Raw genomic sequence first — 21,740 nt, 5'->3', positions numbered from 1 at the left:
GGCGCAATTGGGTAGTCAGTATGGGTGCATATTTACCTTGTATATTGAATGAAATGGCAATATTAGCATAACATTTATCTGCACTGGTATATGTTCTCCAATATCATGTAATGGACAATGTTCCGCAACAAAAAGCCACCCATGCTGCACTGTACCAATCTAATCTAAGCGATGCTCAAAACCGCTAAACTACAACTTGGACTTGACAAAAGGTGGTGTAACAAGCTTGTCATAGACTTGGCTCGACAGGTGATCCCTCGGAACGTAGGTATGAGTAGCGATACTGCCGGCGTCGACAAACGAGTGGTCAAGGTCTGAGATCTTGGTAGCGCCAATGAGTCGCATGTTCATCTCAAGCTCGTCCTTAAGCAACTGGATTGCACGGACGACACCGGGCTCGCCATAAGTCGACATAGCATACAAGAATGGTCGACCAATTCCAACGCCCTTGGCGCCAAGGCAAATGGCTTTAAGTATATCAGTGCCTCGGCGAACACCGCCGTCGACGTAAACCTCAATCTTATCGTCGTAGCCATACTCTCTGAGAGCAGTCATTACTTCAACGAGGATCTCGATAGCCGGCCGCGCAAAGTCAAGCTGGCGGCCACCATGGTTGCTGAGTAAAATAGCGTCAACGCCGTATTCAACCGCCTTGATTGCATCTTCTGCACGTTGGACTCCTTTCAGAACGATCGGCATCTTGGTTATACTCTGGAACCAAGGGATATCCTTCCAACTTAACGCTGGGTCAATGAACGATGAAATTGCTCTTGCCGCGCCCTGAGATCGGTCTACAGCCGCCTCGTCGTCTTGCACATTCGCAGCCTGTTCATCGTACTTTGACCGCATGTCCTTCTCTCGGCGGCCGAGCTGAGGCGCGTCTACCGTGATCCACAGAGCACGACAGCCGCGCTTCTCGGCATGCTGAACAATTTTCCGAGTTATTTCGCGGTCTTTGTTGACGTACAATTGCAGCCACTGAATCTGGTCTCCTTGTCTAGCATTCACGATCTCGTCGAACGAACACGAGGCAAGCGTAGGGATCATCTGAATCACATTCTCCCGGTATCCGGCACGTGTCAGGACGACTTCTCCTTCCGGATTGCCCAATTTTCCGAGGGCGGTGGCGGTGATGTAGAAGGGGACGGAAGACGGGCATCCCAACATGGTAGTAGACAGATCAACCTTGCTGACGTCGACAAGTACCTTTGGACGGAACCACACTCTGTGGAAGGCAGCATGATTCTCACGCATCGTGATCTCGTCGTCTGCACCAGACGAATAGTAGGCCCAAGCAGTCTTCTTCATAGTCTGCCGCGCGATATCCTCGAAATCGAGCAAATTGTAGCACTGAGAAACAGGGGGCATGCGCTTGACTCGTTCTATTCGGGCAAGCTCGAGGTCATCCACAACGTCCTCGTCCTGAGGGGAAGATTCGACAGACGCCATGTCGACGGGACCAAGGTGCTTAGATGCCGGCAAGTACTTGTCGAGCGTGTCAGAAGGATGAATAGGGTCGAACTCCTTTGTCGCATCTTTACCGGCGTATTTCAGAATGATTTTTTGACCACCTGGGTGCTCTGGAAGGAACTCTGTTACGTCATATGCCTTTCCGTGGACAATGACCCAGCAGCTCTCCTTAGTATTATGTTTGGCGACTAGAGGAATTAGTTAGGCGGCAGGCAGCAGGGAGTATTGGACATAGACTTACTTTCGGCCCCAGTAAGTGTGGCCATTGTGCTCGTACGCAGCTGCAGAAAGATAACTGTTCTCACAACCGGAAATCTCGGTACCTCGCACAAACTGTTCAAACCTCCAGGATCAAGAAAGATCACGACACACAAATCCTGACGTAGACAAAGCGAGTGGATCGATATAGGCAATAATCTTCCAACGTAATCACCAAGAGTGCGCGACTAAAGTATAAATTACTTGCTGGTTCGGGGGACGATCCGGGTAGGGAGCGTTTCCGTGGCCAGTTAAAGCCGACAGTCTGTCATCTATCTAAAGGCGGGGTCGAATTTAGTTGCGCGTAGTCAAGCCACACGGGAAGTCATCCGCTACCCCGACCGGGCCATGACCGAGAAGCGAAAAGATTGATTCCGATGCAGTTCGAATCGAAGCAGTTTGGCTATACATGCAATTCTGAGCTCGCTCTATTCGTTTGTTTCTACTCTACTGTATATTATTTATTTTCTGGCCTCCTCTGGCTTTCTGTTGTAGCTCCTGTGCCCTAACCCAATGTCGAGTCGCAGTGTCCGTAATCTTTGTCTCCAAGCTCTCTCCAGCCTATGGTCCTTTGATTGAAGGTATACTTTCAAGCACTAGATGCGGCATAGGTCCAGCTGGTCTGGAAGCAGTTGTGAACGGTACTGTGGCACAGGTAAGATCAGGCCATCTATAGTCAATGAGACTCATCAGCACATCGACACAGAGAGGCATTACACAAGTTGTTTGAGTGCGCTAGTATGGTTACTATTGGCGCTGTGGTTCAACAAATAAATCAATTGCCCAAGATAAGTTTGATAATGCTACTAAGCGGTCCATTAGCGTAAAATGCGACGACTTGAAGAGTATCCCGTCTTGTCTCATCAATTCCTTTCTGTAATTTGTGGTTCCGGTAACAGCTGTGCCTCCCTTGTAATCTTTCGGTTTCGTGGGAACGCATGATCTCTAGCTTACGCAAATCATGCCGGTCATTGACCTTCAGTTCTCGGTATTTGATTTTAACAGCTACCACATACGTAAGCCTTAGCAAATCGGAAATTATAGGAATCTGAATTTCTGTTCCCTGTACAAATGTCCCTAACCCAATTCACAGGACATGGGGAGCAATTATTTGCGTCGGCCCCCATCGTTGGATTTCAGCCGTACGGATCAGACCGTTATGGCCGAGATTGAGTCACTCGTGTGCCGCAGAGTCAACACTAGATGATACCAAATACACGTAGCCCCAATGATCGTTGGACCATGAGCTGTTATAGTCTGTTGGTATTCTACTTAGCGCCACCATAGTAGGGTGTCAGTTGTTATTTCAACATAATCCGCCGTTGGTTAGGCAGTTAACCATGAATTTGCATTCTATGGGGAAGTACGGGCACTGGCTACATTGAAAAAGAAACTAAGCTATAGTCTCGGGCCGGAGACGCGAGTGGCAGGGCAGCTCTCGCACCGTTTGCGTAAGATGCTACAATCATGGGGTTCGAGGTCGAAAAAGTCTATCATTCCTCGTAATTGACTGCAGTGCCATGAAATCCATTATATTCGTACACTCGATAAATAAATGCGAGTGGCATTTTAGAATCATTCGTCGCCAACGAAGACGACCGCGTCATATCTCACGAAACCTGCGAACAAAATGCTCAACAATATCGAGAATTCGTCGATAGTTACAAATACCCAATGGATCTATCTCCAATGCACACCAGCACACGACTATGTCGGACCGCTACGGCAGTACTATTTAACTTCCTCAGTCCTGCAAGGCGGTTTTCCGCCCACGAAGCCCGAAGCCGGTTCAAATTTGGTAGGCTCTGCTCGACCTTTCAGTTGGAACTCAATAATCACGCCTATGTTGACTCGTCCCAATAAAGCAAAGAACCAAAAGCAACAACGAAGTATGCACAGAGAATTACACAAACAAAACGCAAGAAATACAAACAAGGTCATGCAATCCAAATTTCACCACCAAAACAAAGCGTTAATAATACAATGTTGCAAGCGTAGGTCAATATACATCTTCATTTAGTCAAAGAGGATGCATCATAAATAGTACAAATACACGCAAACGACGGTCCAAGAAGTAAAATATCAGATGTATGAACTGCTAGATATACACGTGCCAAACAAACCAACAATGCAATAATAGAGCCACAAATATGGCGTAGATGCCAAAGGATATACTAGAGAACTGGAAAATGCGAAACTAGACATGGTTCGCAAGGTGCGATGTATTTTGACGGTATCGCTAGCAGCAACGACTCTTGTCTTCCGCGATAGGTTGTTGCAGACTAATGGTTCCGATGCTTCTGATGGTACCGCTATTAAGGGCGTCGTCATCATCGTCAGAAGAAAAGGAGTCAGATTCGTAATGGACGCTATTTCGTCGGCTCTTCTTCAGGATCGGTCGTCGCCGAATAATCGTTCGCGTAATGCTCTCAAACACCTCCTTAACACCTGCAACCGCAGTATTAGCATCCGTTGCCCTCCATCGCGATAGACAACATGCATACCTTCATCATCCTTTGCGCAGATTTCGTGGCACGAGTCACGCCCAGTCCAATTTGGATTATCTGCGGCTTCTATATCGCGCAGGTTATTCTCAGCATATTGCACGCACTTCTCGAACGGCACTTCTCGACGAGACGGATCCTCGCGGACGAGGTCCAGCTTCGTGCCGACGATGTGAATGATAATGTCGGAGTTCAAATTCTCCTTCAATTCCTGTAACCACGAGTGCATTGCATTGAAAGATGACTCGGATGTTATGTCATAGCAAAGAATACCACAGGCCGCAGATCGATAGTACATCGGGGCCATCGATCTGAAGCGCTCTTGGCCAGCGGTATCCCATATCTGCAAACGCACCACTACACCGTCAACAACGATTTTCTTCGCCAGAAACGATGCACCAATTGTGGAGGGTTGGCCTGGAAGATGAACATCAGTATCGTGACAATCAACAGAAAAACGGATACGGCTTACTGTCGTGGAACTTGTTATGGACATATCGGACAACTAGGGATGTCTTCCCCGCGCCTGCAGGAGTGGGTTAGAAAGGCAGTCTCAAACGACGGAAACAACTACTCACCCTGAGCGCCCAGAAGGACGACTTTTGCGTCAGCTATCATGGCAACAGCAAAGGAGGCAGCCAGACGACAGAAGAAATGTCGTGGAGGAGAAGATGCTAAGGGGATTTTATTTAGACATGGGGAAGGCCTTGTTGGAAGTGATTCAGGCAAGACAACTACGGACCAACCGTAGAGAAGCGTGTTGACGTTTTGTTGGCCACTGCTTAGCTGCTCTGTTCTGGAGTGTGTGATACGACTGAGGCACCATAGCCAAATTGGAAGAAGGCGAACAGACGGACCCAGGATAGTCGACACTAAAGCAGAGAGTGCCAGTTGAGTTTCCAGTACAATTATGGTGCCTAACCGGCGGGCAATGACGTGAGTGGCGCTAGGGTACTCAGGGCCCCAGGAAAACAAGTGGCCCCTGCGCCGCGCCTCTAGTTAAGTGAATGCCCCCGTGTCACCGCATGCTCTCATTGTAGTTTCTCAACACCGCCTCACGTGCTCATTAATGGGTTGTGGCGGTGTTGACAATGATAAAATGCAATATGTATGCTAATAGAGGCGATGTGTGCTGAGCTTTCGGTGACCAAGGTAGAAACTACAGTGTAGTTGATACCCTTTTTGACTAGTTGCTCTGAGTTTGATCATACTTCTGGTACTGCGATCAACTACAGCTTTCTTCCCGACCGGTATGAATGTCGGAATGCCTAATACATGTCGGTTATACACAATACACAGACAATTTAACATCAAAATTGAGTCAGCCGTATCGTAGCGCATGTTCATGTCTTGGCTCGTCGGCCACTTTCGCCGCGGCTTCAGGGTTCATTATTAATAACTCGGATGCACGGTGACGGCATCGCGGCACTGTTGTTCTGTGCCACTGGGCCCTTACAGCGGACCAATGCACTTGCTACAGTCCAGCAAGGCCATGGATTCGACCTACGTGTCCCAGCACATTTTGATCCTGATCATATATACTTGCCGGTGAACCTCAATTCATGAATCTGTACACCCGGCAGTAGGCAGCAACTAATATTTCCATCCCTTGATGTGCCACTCTGGAACTTATCGGATGGGTCATCCCACTGATCGTAAGCCGCGTGGCGACTCTTACTGCTCAGTGATGGGTCCTCCGTTTGCTAGTGATATAGAAGAAAGATACCTATCCAATTCTGTACGATTCCTCAATACCTGGCACGATGACGTCATACTATGCAAGCTTGCCGAATAATTTGCCGCATGGAGTGCGGCTCGTATTTCCTAGCTTCATTTATAAATTAAATCTGGAGTCCAAGCTCGGCTTTTTACTAGCCATATCTCGCATTGACTTTTCGGCCAAGACTGCTTACTTCGCGTAGATAATCTCTTGATAGGTCCTGCTTTCACAGTGACTACATTGTCAGGATTACAATTTAAATCTCGCGCAGAAAACATTGACGGAAATGTAAGCAGGTAGTAACCAGTTGCGAAGACAACCAAAACATAATCACAGCAACTTACAATCCCGGAGTATCCTTAATCCTAAAGACCTTCTTTGTCGCACTAACCCTGCCAGCCATCAAATCAGCCAATGCCCCCTCAACACCCGTCAATCCGCCTTCAACAATATCGAAACGGTGTCCAGTGAACTTGCGCTCCTGAAACCATTTCGTCAATTGCCTGTAAAAGACGTATGCATAGTCACGTCTTGCCCCATTCCCATCGTGCGCATTAGCCACGCGCGCAATACCGTAATTTGTCTTGGTCTTGTCAATATCTTCGAACTTCCTCTCGGGAAGAATAAGGCAAAGCTTGGACTTGAGACCGGGTTCAAGGGCTTGAATTGCGTTTTGATACGATCCGTGCTCCGAAATCGTATCCCACGCATACAAAAGGTTTTGTCCGGATTTCAAAAATGCACGAATCGAGCCAGGAATATCATTGTTGTTTCGATAGTCGACAACGAAATCCGCACCAGCTTCGAGCGCGACCTGCGCGCCCGAACCTGCAACTCCAATAATCGGACCGATTCCGGCCAATTTGGCCAATTTAATGGCAAAAGTGCCTACACTAGTAGACGCGCCGTATACCAAAAACGGAATCTCCTCAGTCGCAGGACACCACGGAGACGGCAGGCCAAGCACTTCCCAGAGTCCGTATGCGGCTGTCAAAGAAGCGAGAGGTACGGTTGAAGCTTCTTCGAAGGTCACCGACGCCGGGATATGAAATGTCGTGTATGCATACGCGATAGCATACTCAGCAAACGATCCGTGAGCTGCGCCCATCTTGTGGAATGCGGCCACGCGGTCACCTGGCTTGAACTCGAGGACGGATTTGCCAACGGAGACGATCGTGCCGGCGATGTCGTCGCCTGAGTTGTGTGGGCGCTTTGAATAGAGTGGATACTTCCAGTCCTTTGGGTTCGAGCCGGAAACTTCGACCTTAATGAGAACTTCGTCGTCCGCAGGAATTCTGTGAAATTAGCAGAAATACTGCGATGAGGAAAATGTATACTCACGGAATAGGAGAGTCGACGAGCTCGGCCCGGAGAGGCTCGCCGTAGACAATGACTTCCTTCATAGTGGTCATACTATATATGCTTCAAAGCTCAATCAATTCGTCTGAAATATAGCACAGCTTGGCTAGATGAATGGATGAGTGAATTGTGGGCGTAGTGGAAATGACAAGAAAAGTATCAATTTATATGGCAGGATTGCCATATGTGCAGGCACGGTATGATGCACAATAAATGGCACCAGCAGACAAATATAGTTTTCACGCAAGGTTCAGGTACCCGCCCCACCACAGACAATAACAAATTATGGCATGGCATGGCATGGCATTGCTCCGGTTACACTCCGAATTATTGGTAATCCCATGGCTGACAAACTGCTGCAAGGCAGTCCTTGAGAGCACGACATGAACGGAGATAGGTCCACTGGCATCCCTTCATGCAGCTTGAGGTTAGCTGTTGAGGTTCCATCGATAACCGGGGTCTTTGTGACATCATCCACCGGAACCGTTAGGCGGCCACTATGCATGACACTCAAAAATAAATGAAGCATTGTCTCAAATTAAGCTTTTCATGGTATACGTTATTTGTAATCTGAATGTGTTCAGCTGGCAAACTCCGAAAATTCCTTAGGACAACCGTTGACCTTATCGCCGGTCGGGGATTGTGTGGCCTAGCGATGTCGGCTATCGGCGCTTAATCGCGGAATTAAGACATCCTACAACAACCCGACTCTCATATCTTTGCTGACAAACGAAATGAGACGTATATAAAATACCGAGGTCAGTTATCTAAGCAAGTATAACTAATAATCTATTGTCCAATTTGATTGTGCGCCCCTCATATTCTAACCTTTACCAATTACCATGCTAAACTCTAATTCGCCAAAAGATGTCAAAACCGACGCCCCAATTCCCAGAGCCAGTCCAACTCCAAACATCTACAAATACCTACATCGATCCTTCTCACGTGTCATGCATTCTAGCAATTCTTCTATAAGCCCCCGCAAACTTTTGAATATAAGTCTCGGTGAAATACGAATGTTCCTGACCATGCGATTCGATCAGGTTATGGGCAAGCTCGTGCGCCACGACAGGGAACCAGTAGTCGAGCGCCTTGGCCAAGTTGAATCCACTTGCTCCTTGAGACACTACTTGTGTTGCTCGAATATCGTCCACAAAATAACGCAAGTTGAAAAACAAACTTCCACCAAGGTTGAAAGCCACGGATTCCCCTGATGCGTCGTAAAACATGTGAAATGCATCCCATCGCGCACTGAATACGCCGACTGCTAGTTCTCGCAATGTCGCGGCGAAAAGTTTAGTGTGACCTGTCAGGTCGTTTGGGATTCCACCTGGCACGGATTTCGAAACGAAAAGTTTTGGGCCGGTTGACGATACCATCCCGACGAAACGTAGATCGTGGGCCACATTTCTGTCGCACATCTTTTCCGCGGAAACAGATGCTGATTCGGTAACGCCATTGTCCGGAGACCACGTGCGCGCCTCATTGCTGAGCTCATAATTGTTGTATGGAGATACATGCCGAATACCTTCTTGCAGCAGCTTCCGAGTCGCTTCATCAGAAAGCGGCTGTCGAGGTGCTGTGTGATCTCTCTCCTGTCCGACAATTGTTGTCGACTCCGAGGAGGTAGAAGAATCCGTTTCTTCCCACCCCCCAGGCGTTCGTGTCACGTTACGGGCCGGAGATACAGTATTGACTTCTGAGTTTTGAGTCATTTGAGTTGTGGTCATGCCCGCAATCGACGCCGTGCCAGCCAACAGGGACGAGCCAGAGGGCTCTGATAGTTTCCTTCCCGACTTTCTCCAATGCTTGAACATCCCACCAAAGATGTCATGGTTCTGATGCCTATGCATGCTCGCAGCCGCCTGCGTTGATGCCGGAAATGGTGACGGCTCCGGGGCTGAAGGGCCAGCAGTTCTGGCCGCCGCCATAATTTCCCGACTGGTGTTTTCAATCTCAGCTGCCGGAGGCAGATCCAAATTCTGCTCTTCTGGAATCGACTCCTGTATCTGACGTTTCAGTTTAGCAGCTAGCTCCTCCGCAGCACGCGCCTCAGTCTCTCTTTTGCGCCGTTCCTGTTCCCGAGCTTCTGAAAGCAATTGTTGCTCTGCAACTTGCTGCGCCGCTCTTGCCTCTTGTCGTCGGGCATTCAGGAGTCTCTTGACATTATACCCACGCCGCTCTAAACTGGTGAGCGACGAATTCAGAAGCGATTCCAGAACAGTGGCTGCATCCGGAGTTGGCCGCTCCAACATAATCTTAACAATTGACTGTGCAACATCAAACCACTCAAACTTTGGCACAAGGTACAATGTAAACCCACCGTCTGTGCGTCGCATTATCGTGGCAGTAGTGTGGGTTGTGACTGGTTCGAATCGTCGACCCCGCATGCGGATGATTGTTCGCTGGACTGAAATCTTCGACACCGAGGCGAGAAGAAATTGCCTTTCGAAAGAGTGAAATGTGACCTTAAGATTCTCGTGCGAGCCAACATCAAGGTAGAGCTTCAGACGTTCCAGGATCCGTTTGCCTATTGTGGCACTGTCAGACGAATTAATCGCCGCTCCAGTCAAATTGGTTTCTTGCACAATATTCGACATCTTTGGTGATCCAATTCGCTAAAAACAGTCAGCATATATCCATTCGCACTCCAAATAAAAATACGTACTGTATATAGCCTTTCCAAACTCGAATCAAATGGTGCCGACATAACCTCTTTTTTAAAGAAATTATAATTTACTACATCGTCATTCACCACAATGTCCTCTGCCTTAGCCAAGACGTATGATACGTCGTCCTCCACCAACTCCTCATAATCGTCAAACTCATTATCTAGAGCTTTCTCGCTGTTGGCATTTGCGTCTGTCTTAACTTCCTTCTCCAAATACCTCTTGGCGATCAAAAATGATGAGTTCTTCATGTTGTTCACCAGACTTGTATCCGAAGAAATTTCGGACCAATGCTTTTCGAACTCGATAAGTAACTCCAAATATCTGGTCGCAGACCCAGCCTGAACAAACATAGCATTTGGCTCAGCCACAGTCGATCGTGCAAGTTCCACAACGCTGGGTTTATCACGTGCACCGCAGTGTCTGAGGAATGCGTTCGCTCCAGGATCAAAATTAACGAAGTCAAAGAACTTCTTATAGAATAGATCCGAACTATCGGTTGATGACCCTTCTGGAGCTGATATGAAAAGACGTGATGGAGCCTGGTATTTAGATATTGCATCGCCATTCGCGATCGGGACAAACTCTGCATGGCGCAATTTCGTAGTATCCCGAGATCCTAAATCCGACAATTTGCCTGCCATGTAATTAAACATCCTATTTGCTTGTTCAATTGTCTTCGGTGGATTAGTCATGAGTCTCTGGACAACCATATCGATTGGAGGATACATTGCGACACCAAATTTCCAGGCCTCGACTTGCAAGTCTTCTCGGAGCACGGGGAAATCAAAAATCTCGACATAGGACGAAGAATAGCAGTCGGACGGCGCCACAATGATTGTTTCTTTCTTCTCGCCTTTAATAACAGTAGCAGGAAGGAACCTGGTGGGAAGGCGAGAGTTGTACAGAGCACGGTATCGGTTCTGATCAAAGAAACGGACAAAATAAGAGAGGACCTTGTCACGGAATTGTGAAGACTTAGCGGTCGAAGCCAGGTTGATCACGGCCTGCACAGACGGATATTGATTCAGTCCGAGTCGGAATAAAAATGCGGCCTCAGTGGACTTTGGGTTCCAATCCGACGGCCAACTAAGAATGGGGAGCTTCAGCTCGCGGTGATCATCAGTCGGCTGATAGAGATCGCAAACACGATGTAGTCTGTCGTGCTCCTTGTCTTCAGACGCGACAATATCATTCACCTTTAAGAAATTGATATCTTCTTCCTGAATATCCTTTTGCTGGCTAGCAAGGTAGGTGATCATGTCCGCCGAGGACCATTTCCGTTCGGCTTCATCAGAGTGCAAACGTTCCATCACATACTTGAGTTCCACTGTCTTTCGAACGCCGAGGTATATCAGCATTTCCTCATGGGCATTGGCCAAAAGCCTTTCGTCCACGATAGGAAGGTCGGGAAATAATTTAACTTGACGGAGATATGATTCACTAGGCTTCTTCATACCTTTTTGAGTAGGAATACAAGTTAGATTTTTTAGTTGGTCAAATATTGCCGTTTGAGCCGAATTCATCAAACTAAACCATTGCTTCGAGATAGCTATCAGAACTTCTCGGGCAAACTCTGGTGTAATTGTCAGATTTTGCTCCAGTGGTAGGCTCAGGCTAGATGTGTTCAGGAATGTAAGCCATGTGGTTATATCTAACGGTTTCCAGCCACTACAAGGTCAGATATGTGATGAGGTGCGGTTAATTGTATGAACTTACAGCATCTCCATCTCAGGATTGCGAATCTCCTTGGCCACTCCGTACGGCAAACACGTATATGGAACTGGCATACTTGCTGGAATAGTGGTGGGGTTATGATAGAAGTAGATCGATCTCATGTCCACCGTTCCCATGTTGGGGTCTGCCAGTAAAGCATACCCTACCATTGCTCGAATCTCACTGAGATTCAATTCGTCCATCTTTAATTTCCGAATAGCCCATTTCAAAAACGCAACTGTTTCATCAACATCCAGTGGCCTCTTTGAAAATTCATTCTTAATGTCGTTAACATCGACTGATCGAATCAAACCCAGACTCTTAACTTGGTTGTGGAACTCAGGAGCATCGTCGTACATTGTTTTCGGAATCATGGGCACATGCCTCAGGAAAGTGATATCTTCCATAGCCCGCGACTCGTTGGACGGCTTCACACCTTTCGTAGTCACTAATGGTACAGAGAGGGCTGATTTCCAAAATCCGGTAGCAATATACTGGCCAATTCTGGCATCTGGTGTTGAATGCTCAAAGTAAAATTGTCGCATAGTAAAACCAGCCCTTGCATATATGCCTTCGACGTCGTTTACTTCCTTTCCCTGTGGCATCATGAGGCCTATATTGTGCATCTCAGTGCCATATACTATTCGCGTCAGGACCCCGGCCATGTACATCATCTCCTTGTTCCAATCCTTGACGTATGCATTAGCTGTGTCGACCGCCGCACGCTCCATGGTCGGTATCGCTTGAGGCGTCGCAATATGAGATTTCAAAGCAGTAGTTTGTTTAGTAGGAAAACCAATAAAAACTTTCGCGTCTTCAAATGTCCTAGGAAATATTTGAGCGGCAATACCAGACTTGAGCTGAGATGAGTCCGCTTCTTCCTTATTCAAAGCGATCATAGAAACAGAGGCATGCTTTGGAGGCGGCTTCATAATTGCACCTTGAAGCTTCTTTCCGAAAGAAGCTTGTGGATTTGTGATAATATATCCAGTAATATTTCTCAAAAACAGGACAGCATCTGTATATTCTGATGGTCGCTCAGGTTCGGCCGTGAAAGCTTGAATAAACTTGAGTCCGAGTGACATCAGCCCTTTCACCTCTATGTCGCTTTTTCCGAGTTGAGTGGCATTTAAGTATCGTGCCTTGATCTGCACTGACTCCGCTTCCACACGCTCCATTCTCATTGTTTGATCTAACGATTTCAGGTTTACTTCTCGAGGAATTTGGAGCGGATTGGGATCCGACTTCATTTTCTGAATAGTAAGCAACGAGATACCGTCGACAGTCAACTGAATCTGCTGCAACTTGACAAACGTCAGACTCTGCGCCAAGAAGCTGGTAAAATGTGGCAAGTCAGGAACTGGCTTTGGTGAGGAATATGGCAAATCAATTGTTGTCCATTTACCAGTCTCGCGCTGAGCATCTGCTGGGAGTGTTATCCTCCTGTAGCGAAGCTGGTCGCCGTCGTAATAGAAACTCATTGCTGTCTGTCCTGAAATAACCATTGGTTCATCAGTCACGGCGAAGACAGAATAGAAACCGACGCCAAAAGCACCAATCTTGGTCTCATCAGGATTTCCTTTGGCAATTTCGCGCAGACGGTCCCAATCTTCGGGTTGGAAATGCATGCCATCATTGCTAATTCGGAGACCACTAACTGTAGCCTTATGTATATCCCTAGGCGAAGTCATATTAGCGACGCAATCGAACTATGCAAACCCGACCTACAAGATGTTCTCCAGACGAATTGGCCTAGTGCCGTCAGTTGTGAATTCAACCCGCACAGTGGTGGCTCCTGCATCAGCGCTATTCTGAATAAGCTCCCGAAATAGAGCATGGTCAACTGGATACTTGGACAAGGTCCTTGTGATAAGTCTAAAGAATTCAGTTAGATCTGTTGCTTCCAATGGGCCCGCATATTCGCTGACTCTATAACTCACGCTCGATGATTGACCGCCACTGTCTCGCTTGACGCGGCGTTGTTGCCCTCCGGAATCCTCCGCAGAGCGTCGTAATCTATCGCCGCCATCGTCTACTGAATTAAATGCTGAAACGTGGTGGTGAGCGGGTGGAGCCTGTCGTAAGAGTATTTGTACTCGCCGGTTCAAATCGCGATGTTGTGTTGCCTCGGAATTGGGAGTTTGTGATCGAGCCAGGCTTGTTCTCCATGAGCTTAATCCTCACCGACGGATATCAACGGAAATATTACCGGGCATTATTTGGGTGTCAACTATTATCTATATTCCCATTTCCCGACCGTACCGATTTTAAATTAAAATATTGATTAACGCCAAATGAACTTCAGATAACCCACTTTAGCGAACAAAGTAACGCGGATTTTGTTCCAATAATAGGTCGTCATAGTAGAGCACATTGTGACGTATTATTCTACAGCCTCGATCGACTTCTTGCCGAATTTGCGGAGACAAATATTCGGGCCGTGCTCCATATATTCCTTTCGTGTAACTTGCCGTGACCGCAGTCTACTTTTCTGCTGGCCTAATTGTGCGCCTCCCTGCCACCCATACGTAATGGGACTTATCACGACTATTTAGCCTAGCTCATCCTAACCATAGAAAATACTTACTCTTCAGGAAAGCCGAGGCGTAAGATCACATCATCTGGTACTAGAGCCTGTAACTCCGTCGACCTAGACTCCATCTTAGCGATTAAGAACAGGTATGAAATCTAGCTACACCCTACGAACATTCTCTCTCTAAATCCAGGGAAGTTCGTGCTTCCACCAACTAACACGACATTTCCCAGTAGCAGCCCCCTCACGTCAGGATCTGGCACAGCAGATACTGCCTGCATAATTGCCTCGGGAAGGCCGGCCTGCCTGATCCCGATGTCCGATGGACTGAACATTAACTCTGGCACACTAAATCGCTCGTTTCCCAAAGTCAAAATCTGATCATCGGGATCAGGAGGCAAAGCTACATCCCTAACATGTCCTTGCCTAAAGCCAGACGCCGTTGCTCGCGGTAGCACATAGTCCAATATCAGCGGGTTCCTCGCTGGCGGTAATCTCTTGCATGTCTCTAAGTCTTTGGCAAAGTTTGCCGTCACAAAGCAACTCTGGTCTTTAATTTCGTTGACAATGTGCGTCTCATCCATCATGTTGTAATGCCTGAATGAAATCGTCTCTTTCAGAAAATTTCTCAGTAACTTGCCCCCAACGTTTAAGCGACGCACCGCGGGGTAATAAACGGCGTCCGCGACAATCGGAATAATTGTAGTCGCAGAATAGCCAGAGTCAACAATTAGGGTAGTGTCAGATCGCCCTGATCCACCGAATAATTGTCCGGTCTCGTTTTCATGCACCAAGGCGGACGTAGTACATCGATAATAAGTGCTAAAGCCGTACTCCTCAAACACTATCTGATCCATATTTGAAGAGCAAGCAGGCAAGTGCAAGACAGGTTCCGTTACAATCAATCCAGTTTCGTCGGGATTCACGTTAAATCCAACCTCTGGATTCAACAGAACACGGTCCCATATCGCCTTTTCTGATTCCCAATTCGTGAGATGTCCCTTCTCGAACGGTCGCCGGAAAACAACGCCAGAGAAGTCTTTGCATTGTGTAAGAAATTCGTCACCGATGTATACGCGCCTGTCCCTACCCCGTGCTAGACAATTGGGAATTATTGAAGGTGCTTCGACAGTGGCGTAGCCTGCTTTAATGGTGTAAGCTCCGTTGTCGAGAACCAACGTCGCACGGGGCTGCGCGGCCACCGGCATCCTATTCTCGGGACGTACGACTATTGCTCCTAAATATACGATGCGCGAGTAAGGCCCGAGGAATATGTGATTAAGAAACAATAAAATTTGGTGGCGAAGAATACCGACCTGAAATTTGATCTGGTGGTGAACTCGAAGCAACGTCAGGGTTATCGGATCACAGTTTTACTGACCCATGGTACCATCCTCAACAGCGCTCAAATCTGCCAATGTATAAATTTGCTATGCAATGTGGGAAAATATACCTATTTATTATATTACATTCCACGACTCGAAAACCAGCATGTAACCGAGCACGACTATCGAAAAATACTACAAATTACGACAAAGATAACAGACCCCTCATATCGACAACAATATGAAACCGCAATCAAAAACAACCAATAGACACTATATAAAACAGTCATGACAGAAAAGATACAATATCAGTATACGATAAGCTGTTGGACTGAATGCTAATTTGATAAATGCCGCCGTCGTTGACAACGTAACCACTTCCAATATGTATTGAAATTATGCAATGATACAGCATGAGTTCGTCCTGAGGAAAACAGTTAGATAACACACGCAACGTGAGAAAACAGCATACATACTTTTTAGCCTCCTTGTAGAACATCTTAGAAGTAGTTGACAACGCCGAAGACTTGGCAACTAAGGAATCCAACTCCTCGCCGCGCTGCAAAACCGATTCAATGGCTTTATGCAACACGATCTTAGTCTCATCTAACTCCTGCTGCACCCGCATTATGCTATCCGCTTGGCGTGGATTTTGATACTTTATGAGGGACGATTCTAGATCGGAGAATTGAAGCGTGACGTCGCCCTGTGACCACTGTCCTCTTGGGAATTGGGTTAGGAATTGATCGAGCAATCTGTTCAATAGACTATATGCGACACGGATGGGATATTCCTTGTCGGCAATGATGACACCAGCTACACCATCCGAGCGAGCGTAGGTATGTGCAATATATTCTATAATACGTCAGCTTCCCATTCGTTGGAATTAACCATAATCAATGTTCACCATTCTCCTCTACACTTTGCCTTTGACTTGGTGCGGTACGTTCTGCGACTGTGGTACCAAAGAAAGTCAAGAACTCGCCAACACTACCAACACCATTAGCCAACTACACTCATACAACATGACTTCAACCCCGCAGACTGCAGCAACACAGACGTATCCACGTAGATCATTCCGTTCACGCAAAACTGGCAGAGGTTCGGCATCCATAGCCGAAATGTCTCCAAGCCTACTATTGCCACATGCGTGATGTTGCTCGTATAGATGGTCTTGTGGTACAATATTAACTTACCTCTTCCGCTCAAAGAAGCTGAAACTACTAAGATCCTTGGCCGCGCATAACTCCACTGCCGGCTTTGTTGAATTTCGGAAAATGCCAATATAGTATAACTTCATCTTCGACTATGTATATATTCGTAAGAGCTGACTTGCCGTGCTGTCAACAACCACGTGTCAAACCGTCTAACTGTGTTGGTGACTCTTAGATGCGAGAGTGGAAGCAAGACAATCTAAATACCGCGTCCGTAAAATTCCTAGCGTGCTAGAAGAAGACGGTGTAGGTATGAGGGCAGTTGATAGTTACTGATTCTCGAGGCTGACGGGAATATTGCACAGTCGCCGCCGTTCATTCAGCTGATAGCAAGTGGGTCACACTGAGGCTTAAGCGAAATGTTTTGAGGTTCGTTCCGCATAAGTTGCGTACCGCTTATGTCAAAAGCAGTTAACAGTGATGCCTCCATATAAACTTAAACCAAAGTAAATCAGGACTCAGGAGCGCTCGCTCGGCCTACGTAAATGTGCCGATGCTTCTTGTACTCTTAGATTTCTACATATTCACATGTAAACCACTTGATCCTGTCCACCGTCTTCGAGTTTCGATTTATAGATGACATCTGCGGTACTCATAGATTTGGCACGATAACTTGACAACAGCTACCCACTTGTATAATCACACCTGTTTCATTCTCGATTTTCGTTTCGTTTCAGTACTGGTCCCAAGCGACAAAGCAGGTCTACAACTGTATAGACATTCGATGTCCTCACTAGCAGACGATCTCTCGGCGTTCAAGAACCGACTAAAAACACAGCCTGTCCTTCAAAAGCGAGTGATCAGCAGCGTTAACAATGACGCTTCCAGCACCACCAATTCCGATGATGAGCGAAAGAAGAAGAAACCGAAAGTGACGACTGGTACGTAGTATGAGTGGAGCTTAAGTTTAAATGGCAGAGCACTGTGGCTAACTATTGTGGTCAGTGTTTTCACAACCTGCTGATACTGGTATCGGAAGCCATGTTTTAACGCAGCTTCATCATGCTGTTGAATTTATAAAGGTAATGCGCTCTCGCGCCACCTGAGCCGTGGAGGGAATCAAATGCTAATTTGGCAGCAGAAACAAGATAGGCCCGTTACAGTTAGCGATCTCCAATCGTATTTGTCTGGACAGGGTGGCCCACAACTTCTGACAAACCTGCAACTGATCAGCCGGATCAACTACGATCCGAACAGCAAGACATACGAATATCGCCCATTACATAATATAAGGTCAGCTGAGGGCTTTCTCGCATTCCTCAGACGACAGCCCACATTCCGTGGGCTATCAGTCAAAGAACTCAAAGATGGATGGTCAGGATGCATGGAGGCAATCGACGATCTCGAAAAGTCGGGCGATATTTTGGTGCTCCGAACAAAGAAAGAAGGAACCCCGAGATTAGTATGGGCGAATAAAGGAGGTGATATTGGCGGCGTGGATGAGGAATTTGTGACCACATGGAACAGAATACCGGTTCCTTCACAGTCAGAGTTACCGTCTAAGTTGGAAGAGGCTGGGTTAAAGCCCACTAGTGTAGATCCCTCGACGGTGAAGAAGGACAATGCGTCAACGGAACGGAAGCAAAAGAAGCCAAGAAAGGGGAAGATCACAAACACACATCTCACTGGCATATTGAAAGATTTCAGTGGACGGAGGTAGGCTTGGAAATTAGCCATTGCACGTCTTGTTGTACATAACAATTTTGGGTGAATGCCTAGCGCCTGACTTCGCGTATGATAATGCTCATGGAGTTGGTGCTTACTACACTTTAGGAGAGGGTTGAATTGGGCATGGATATGGAGCTAAAATATGTTAAGATATACTAAGCACTCTTGGGTGGTTGCTCCTTTGTGTTTCATGAACGTTACCACTGCGAGCCCTTGCATCACTCTTCTATAGGATGCTGCCTTCAACCTCAAATACTTGGACTTTTACAGTGCTCCTTCTTGTTGTCTCTGGCTAGTGTGATGTAATTTTACTTACGGCCATTGCTGTATCGGGTGCGGCGGGTCTACTTTTTGACCGCAAATCGTCACTGATGCCGTATCAGACCGCGGGCTGCGCGCACGGATAAGCTTTCAGGCACCCAGTTACACTCTGCCGAAGTATCAAGCCTAATATAATAAACAAGTTATCATTATTGTTATCTCGAATCAAGGTGCTTGGCTGTTCAGATGAAGACCCTTTTAGACTGACAAAAATTCAGTATCTGGCCGACGATCCCAAACGGCACTCCAGAGTTGATTGCAAGGATACGCCTGCCACTATAGATATAACCGACACCTAAAGACGACGAGTAGTTTGTAATACGCAATGAAGTTGATATCGAAGCAGCTTGACAAAGAAGGTGCGGGCTCAATTCGCTTGCAACCAGAGGAGCCTCGCTGATAATCAGGTGGGATACATGGACAATAAATGGAACTTCGGGAGAAAATCTCTGCGAGTGACAAGGCGATTTGCGGAAACGCCGTGCATATACCCCAATAGCTTCTTTTATTTTTTTTTGGCATTATAAATACCGATAATGAAAGACTTTTTGTGCAACCCAATTTTGCTCTAAATCGCGGACTGTCAAGCACAGCATTGATCTTCAGGCCCGATCCGGATCAGCCGAGTCGTCAAACCGGCTTGCTGGCGAAATCAGACAAGGAATGGAGCTTCGCGTCGAGTGACATTTGGCATTATTGACGGAATGTGACTCTGCATGAATATTTGGGAATACGATAATGGCTTTCCTGCCATCGCCAATTGGGAACGCCGCATCAAGGTCCCTAACCTGCCACGTCCATACTGGCGACCTTCAAAGATGCGCATGGTCAGGGTTATCTCGGGGCGACGCCGGAATGATATTCATCTTATGACATCATGAGAGAGACAGGAGTACCCGTACTGGATGACGACTCGTCAATTGTAGAGGTCACGCATGAGCTCTCTACGACCTCGACTATCGGTCGCCACTGCGCAGCGTGATGAAATCAGAAGATATTGAGAAACAGAACAACTAGATCGCGTCATGCTAACTGCTGTCTCGACATCATTCACACGTCAGTCGCCTTAGGAAGCATTGTCCCTACTCAACATCGTCTAGCGTCTACTCCCATCCATAGTCGCCATGCACATGATGAAAGAAGCTATCGTCTACGGCGACCCTCTTACTGTCGAGGTCGTCGACTCACCTATTCCGTAGGTATTTGCAAGTTCATTTTGTTCACCCATAGCTAATTTATGTAGAACTCCTGGCGACGACGAAGTCCTGATCAAAGTCCAGGTGTCCGGCTCGAACCCTAAGGACTGGAAAGTCCCGTTATATAGCCAGCGTCCGCACAATTCGGGCGACGACATCGCCGGCACGATCGTCTCTGTTGGCAAATCCGTCCTCGAGTTCAAGCCAGGTGACCGCGTGGCCGCATTCCACAAGATGGGTGCGCCTCACGGGTCGTTTGCCGAATACGCGATCGCATACGCTTACACAACGTTTCATATCCCGGATTCGGTCACGTTCGAGGAAGCAGCTACGATTCCACTGACGTCTTTGACCGCCGCGTATGGATTGTGGGATATACTCGGTCTTCCGACACCGTGGCGCCCTGCGACGGACGACACACCGCTTTTGATTTACGGCGCGTCGACGAGTGTTGGGTCGTACGCGATCAAATTGGCAAAGTTAGCCGGCATCCACCCGGTCATTGGTGTAGCTGGGTCCAGCGCGCATGTGGCGGTCGAGGCAGGCGCCGATGTTGTCGTGGATTACAGGAATAACCAAGACATTGCTGGCTCAATTCGCAATCATCTCATGCCCGGACAAAAACTCCTGTACGCTTGGGATACAGTCTCAGACCATGGGTCATACCTTCACGTGATTAAGGCCCTCGAATCAGGCCTAGGACTACATCATTCGATTAAAACCGCCGAACCGGCTCATGAGTCGAAACTGTGCCTAATTCTGCCCGAAAGCAGTTTTGACGACATCGACGCGACAAAAACGAAATTTGGCATTGTGAGCGTTGATGTTGCGCATGGTGAGGACGCTGCAAGGCGGGACTTTGCGTATGTATTTTACCGGCAGGTCGCGAAGTGGTTACAAGAGGGCAAGTTTGCTGGGCATCGGTATAAAATCGTCGGCGGTGGATTGGATGGCGTTGCGAAAGGGCTGAAAGAGTTAAAGGAGGGCCAGGTTAGTGGATCGAAGAATATTTTCAGAATAAGAGATACTGCTGGGTTGTAATTTGGTTTGTTGGAGTATATTCGGCGTTATCTTTGATATCACAATCGTTGGGAATAATACAGGATAGCTGCGACAGTCATTGCCTACGCCGCAAGGCCATTTGGTTTGCACAAAAACTACAGCTAATATCTCTGCGGCCCAATATCAAGTTCTGTACAATGTTCATTAAATGTTGCAATGTTATACGCTATATCATGACACTAGATAATCCTGGTTCGCTCCCAGTTTGCTATTCAAATGTGTGCTCGATTACAAATCCGGTCAACCGCGATGTAACCCCCGACCAGCAACAGCAAACTGATGCAGGGCAGTCGGACGACCCGACTACGACCCGACTAAGTTTATATACTTTAAAGGAAAAATGCTAGACCCACGCGCAAAATCGGCTGAGCACCTCGCTTGTCTTGAGGCGCTCAGGAAATTTGGAGAGTCACTCTTACAAGCGCTAGTATACTCACTTTTCTGAGCACCCTGTAGCGCGACTCACTCTAACCAAAGGTACTTATACCGTATATTAACCAGAAACAAGCAAACCGGCGACAAGACCATCGGAGTAAACCAAGACAATTCAGCATCAACTGCTGGTAGGAAGCCAAGTTCGCCTCCGTACGCATCAAAAATTGCAATCTAGAATGTATTCGTTTTGTGTGAACTTGCTAAAATGATGCTAGACCAGGTTGCACGCCAGGCCGATTATCCTATCCCTCAGCTCTTGAACACGACCATAAAGCCACCATCGCCATTTT

General features: G+C 47.3%; 8 protein-coding genes across 8 annotated transcripts; 2 read left to right on the top strand and 6 right to left on the bottom strand.

Annotated features, from left to right (window-relative positions):
• Positions 1–61: 61 nt before the first annotated feature.
• On the bottom strand, positions 62–1,997 carry POJ06DRAFT_275800 (FMN-dependent dehydrogenase-domain-containing protein). Its single transcript, XM_056189663.1, has 2 exons — positions 1,712–1,997; positions 62–1,658 (listed from the first exon to the last, which is right to left on the bottom strand). The coding sequence occupies exons 1-2, from the start codon at positions 1,734–1,736 to the stop codon at positions 190–192; spliced, it is 1,494 nt and encodes a 497-aa protein (XP_056044198.1). The 5' UTR covers positions 1,737–1,997; the 3' UTR covers positions 62–189.
• A 1,860-nt stretch (positions 1,998–3,857) lies between these two features.
• POJ06DRAFT_111013 (P-loop containing nucleoside triphosphate hydrolase protein) lies at positions 3,858–4,974 on the bottom strand. The gene is made up of 4 exons (XM_056184065.1): positions 4,811–4,974; positions 4,705–4,758; positions 4,233–4,649; positions 3,858–4,176 (listed from the first exon to the last, which is right to left on the bottom strand). Exons 1-4 carry the CDS (start codon positions 4,848–4,850, stop codon positions 3,968–3,970), a joined length of 720 nt encoding a protein of 239 aa, XP_056044197.1. The 5' UTR covers positions 4,851–4,974; the 3' UTR covers positions 3,858–3,967.
• Positions 4,975–6,159: 1,185 nt separating this feature from the next.
• POJ06DRAFT_111010 (chaperonin 10-like protein) lies at positions 6,160–7,479 on the bottom strand. The gene is made up of 2 exons (XM_056184064.1): positions 7,294–7,479; positions 6,160–7,247 (listed from the first exon to the last, which is right to left on the bottom strand). Exons 1-2 carry the CDS (start codon positions 7,362–7,364, stop codon positions 6,293–6,295), a joined length of 1,026 nt encoding a protein of 341 aa, XP_056044196.1. The 5' UTR covers positions 7,365–7,479; the 3' UTR covers positions 6,160–6,292.
• A 603-nt stretch (positions 7,480–8,082) lies between these two features.
• POJ06DRAFT_253591 (uncharacterized protein) lies at positions 8,083–13,818 on the bottom strand. Its single transcript, XM_056187659.1, has 5 exons — positions 13,637–13,818; positions 13,425–13,571; positions 11,700–13,373; positions 9,980–11,651; positions 8,083–9,929 (listed from the first exon to the last, which is right to left on the bottom strand). The coding sequence occupies exons 1-5, from the start codon at positions 13,723–13,725 to the stop codon at positions 8,253–8,255; spliced, it is 5,259 nt and encodes a 1,752-aa protein (XP_056044195.1). The 5' UTR covers positions 13,726–13,818; the 3' UTR covers positions 8,083–8,252.
• Positions 13,819–15,562, bottom strand: POJ06DRAFT_253588 (actin family). The gene is made up of 3 exons (XM_056187658.1): positions 14,404–15,562; positions 14,284–14,346; positions 13,819–14,233 (listed from the first exon to the last, which is right to left on the bottom strand). Exons 1-3 carry the CDS (start codon positions 15,435–15,437, stop codon positions 14,080–14,082), a joined length of 1,251 nt encoding a protein of 416 aa, XP_056044194.1. The 5' UTR covers positions 15,438–15,562; the 3' UTR covers positions 13,819–14,079.
• Positions 15,563–15,655: 93 nt separating this feature from the next.
• On the bottom strand, positions 15,656–17,200 carry POJ06DRAFT_253587 (Longin-like domain-containing protein). The gene is made up of 4 exons (XM_056187657.1): positions 16,751–17,200; positions 16,462–16,544; positions 16,031–16,409; positions 15,656–15,978 (listed from the first exon to the last, which is right to left on the bottom strand). Exons 1-4 carry the CDS (start codon positions 16,852–16,854, stop codon positions 15,951–15,953), a joined length of 594 nt encoding a protein of 197 aa, XP_056044193.1. The 5' UTR covers positions 16,855–17,200; the 3' UTR covers positions 15,656–15,950.
• Positions 17,201–17,492: 292 nt separating this feature from the next.
• On the top strand, positions 17,493–18,428 carry POJ06DRAFT_268321 (TFIIE beta subunit core domain-containing protein; the record flags this gene model as incomplete). The annotated part of the gene is made up of 3 exons (XM_056189301.1): positions 17,493–17,649; positions 17,714–17,790; positions 17,850–18,428. The coding sequence occupies 3 exons, from the start codon at positions 17,493–17,495 to the stop codon at positions 18,426–18,428; spliced, it is 813 nt and encodes a 270-aa protein (XP_056044192.1).
• Positions 18,429–19,881: 1,453 nt separating this feature from the next.
• POJ06DRAFT_268320 (chaperonin 10-like protein) lies at positions 19,882–20,994 on the top strand (the record flags this gene model as incomplete). The annotated part of the gene is made up of 2 exons (XM_056189300.1): positions 19,882–19,952; positions 20,001–20,994. 2 exons carry the CDS (start codon positions 19,882–19,884, stop codon positions 20,992–20,994), a joined length of 1,065 nt encoding a protein of 354 aa, XP_056044191.1.
• Between the last annotated feature and the right edge of the window lie 746 nt (positions 20,995–21,740).

Source organism: Lipomyces tetrasporus (assembly GCF_029532465.1).
Source record: "Lipomyces tetrasporus strain NRRL Y-64009 chromosome Unknown POJ06scaffold_5, whole genome shotgun sequence".
Classification (NCBI taxonomy): Eukaryota; Fungi; Ascomycota; class Lipomycetes; order Lipomycetales; family Lipomycetaceae; genus Lipomyces; species Lipomyces tetrasporus.
Note: the sequence above shows the minus strand (reverse complement) of the source record. Positions and strands in the feature narration are given on the sequence as shown.

Bases quoted from the DNA above. Each gene is read 5' to 3' on its own strand.
- POJ06DRAFT_253588 (XM_056187658.1), bottom strand. From the start codon at position 15,437: ATGCCGGTGGCCGCGCAGCCCCGTGCGACGTTGGTTCTCGACAACGGA. The intron at 14,347-14,403 runs GTTCGTAGGGTG...GATGGAGTCTAG, and splicing joins CCTGGATTTAGAGAGAGAAT to GTCGACGGAGTTACAGGCTC. The intron at 14,234-14,283 runs GTAAGTATTTTC...AGTCGTGATAAG, and splicing joins CGCCTCGGCTTTCCTGAAGA to TCCCATTACGTATGGGTGGC.
- POJ06DRAFT_253587 (XM_056187657.1), bottom strand. From the start codon at position 16,854: ATGAAGTTATACTATATTGGCATTTTCCGAAATTCAACAAAGCCGGCA. The intron at 16,410-16,461 runs GTGAACATTGAT...GACGTATTATAG, and splicing joins GCAAAGTGTAGAGGAGAATG to AATATATTGCACATACCTAC. The intron at 15,979-16,030 runs GTATGTATGCTG...TGTTTTCCTCAG, and splicing joins TTCTACAAGGAGGCTAAAAA to GACGAACTCATGCTGTATCA.
- POJ06DRAFT_253591 (XM_056187659.1), bottom strand. From the start codon at position 13,725: ATGGCGGCGATAGATTACGACGCTCTGCGGAGGATTCCGGAGGGCAAC. The intron at 13,572-13,636 runs GTGAGTTATAGA...TGAATTCTTTAG, and splicing joins GTGGCGGTCAATCATCGAGC to ACTTATCACAAGGACCTTGT. The intron at 13,374-13,424 runs GTAGGTCGGGTT...GACTTCGCCTAG, and splicing joins ATTCGTCTGGAGAACATCTT to GGATATACATAAGGCTACAG.
- POJ06DRAFT_275800 (XM_056189663.1), bottom strand. From the start codon at position 1,736: ATGGCCACACTTACTGGGGCCGAAA. The intron at 1,659-1,711 runs GTAAGTCTATGT...TAATTCCTCTAG, and splicing joins CACACTTACTGGGGCCGAAA to TCGCCAAACATAATACTAAG.
- POJ06DRAFT_111013 (XM_056184065.1), bottom strand. From the start codon at position 4,850: ATGATAGCTGACGCAAAAGTCGTCCTTCTGGGCGCTCAGG. The intron at 4,759-4,810 runs GTGAGTAGTTGT...CCACTCCTGCAG, and splicing joins CGTCCTTCTGGGCGCTCAGG to GCGCGGGGAAGACATCCCTA. The intron at 4,177-4,232 runs GTATGCATGTTG...CTGCGGTTGCAG, and splicing joins CTGCGCAAAGGATGATGAAG to GTGTTAAGGAGGTGTTTGAG.
- POJ06DRAFT_111010 (XM_056184064.1), bottom strand. From the start codon at position 7,364: ATGACCACTATGAAGGAAGTCATTGTCTACGGCGAGCCTCTCCGGGCC. The intron at 7,248-7,293 runs GTGAGTATACAT...CTAATTTCACAG, and splicing joins CTCGTCGACTCTCCTATTCC to AATTCCTGCGGACGACGAAG.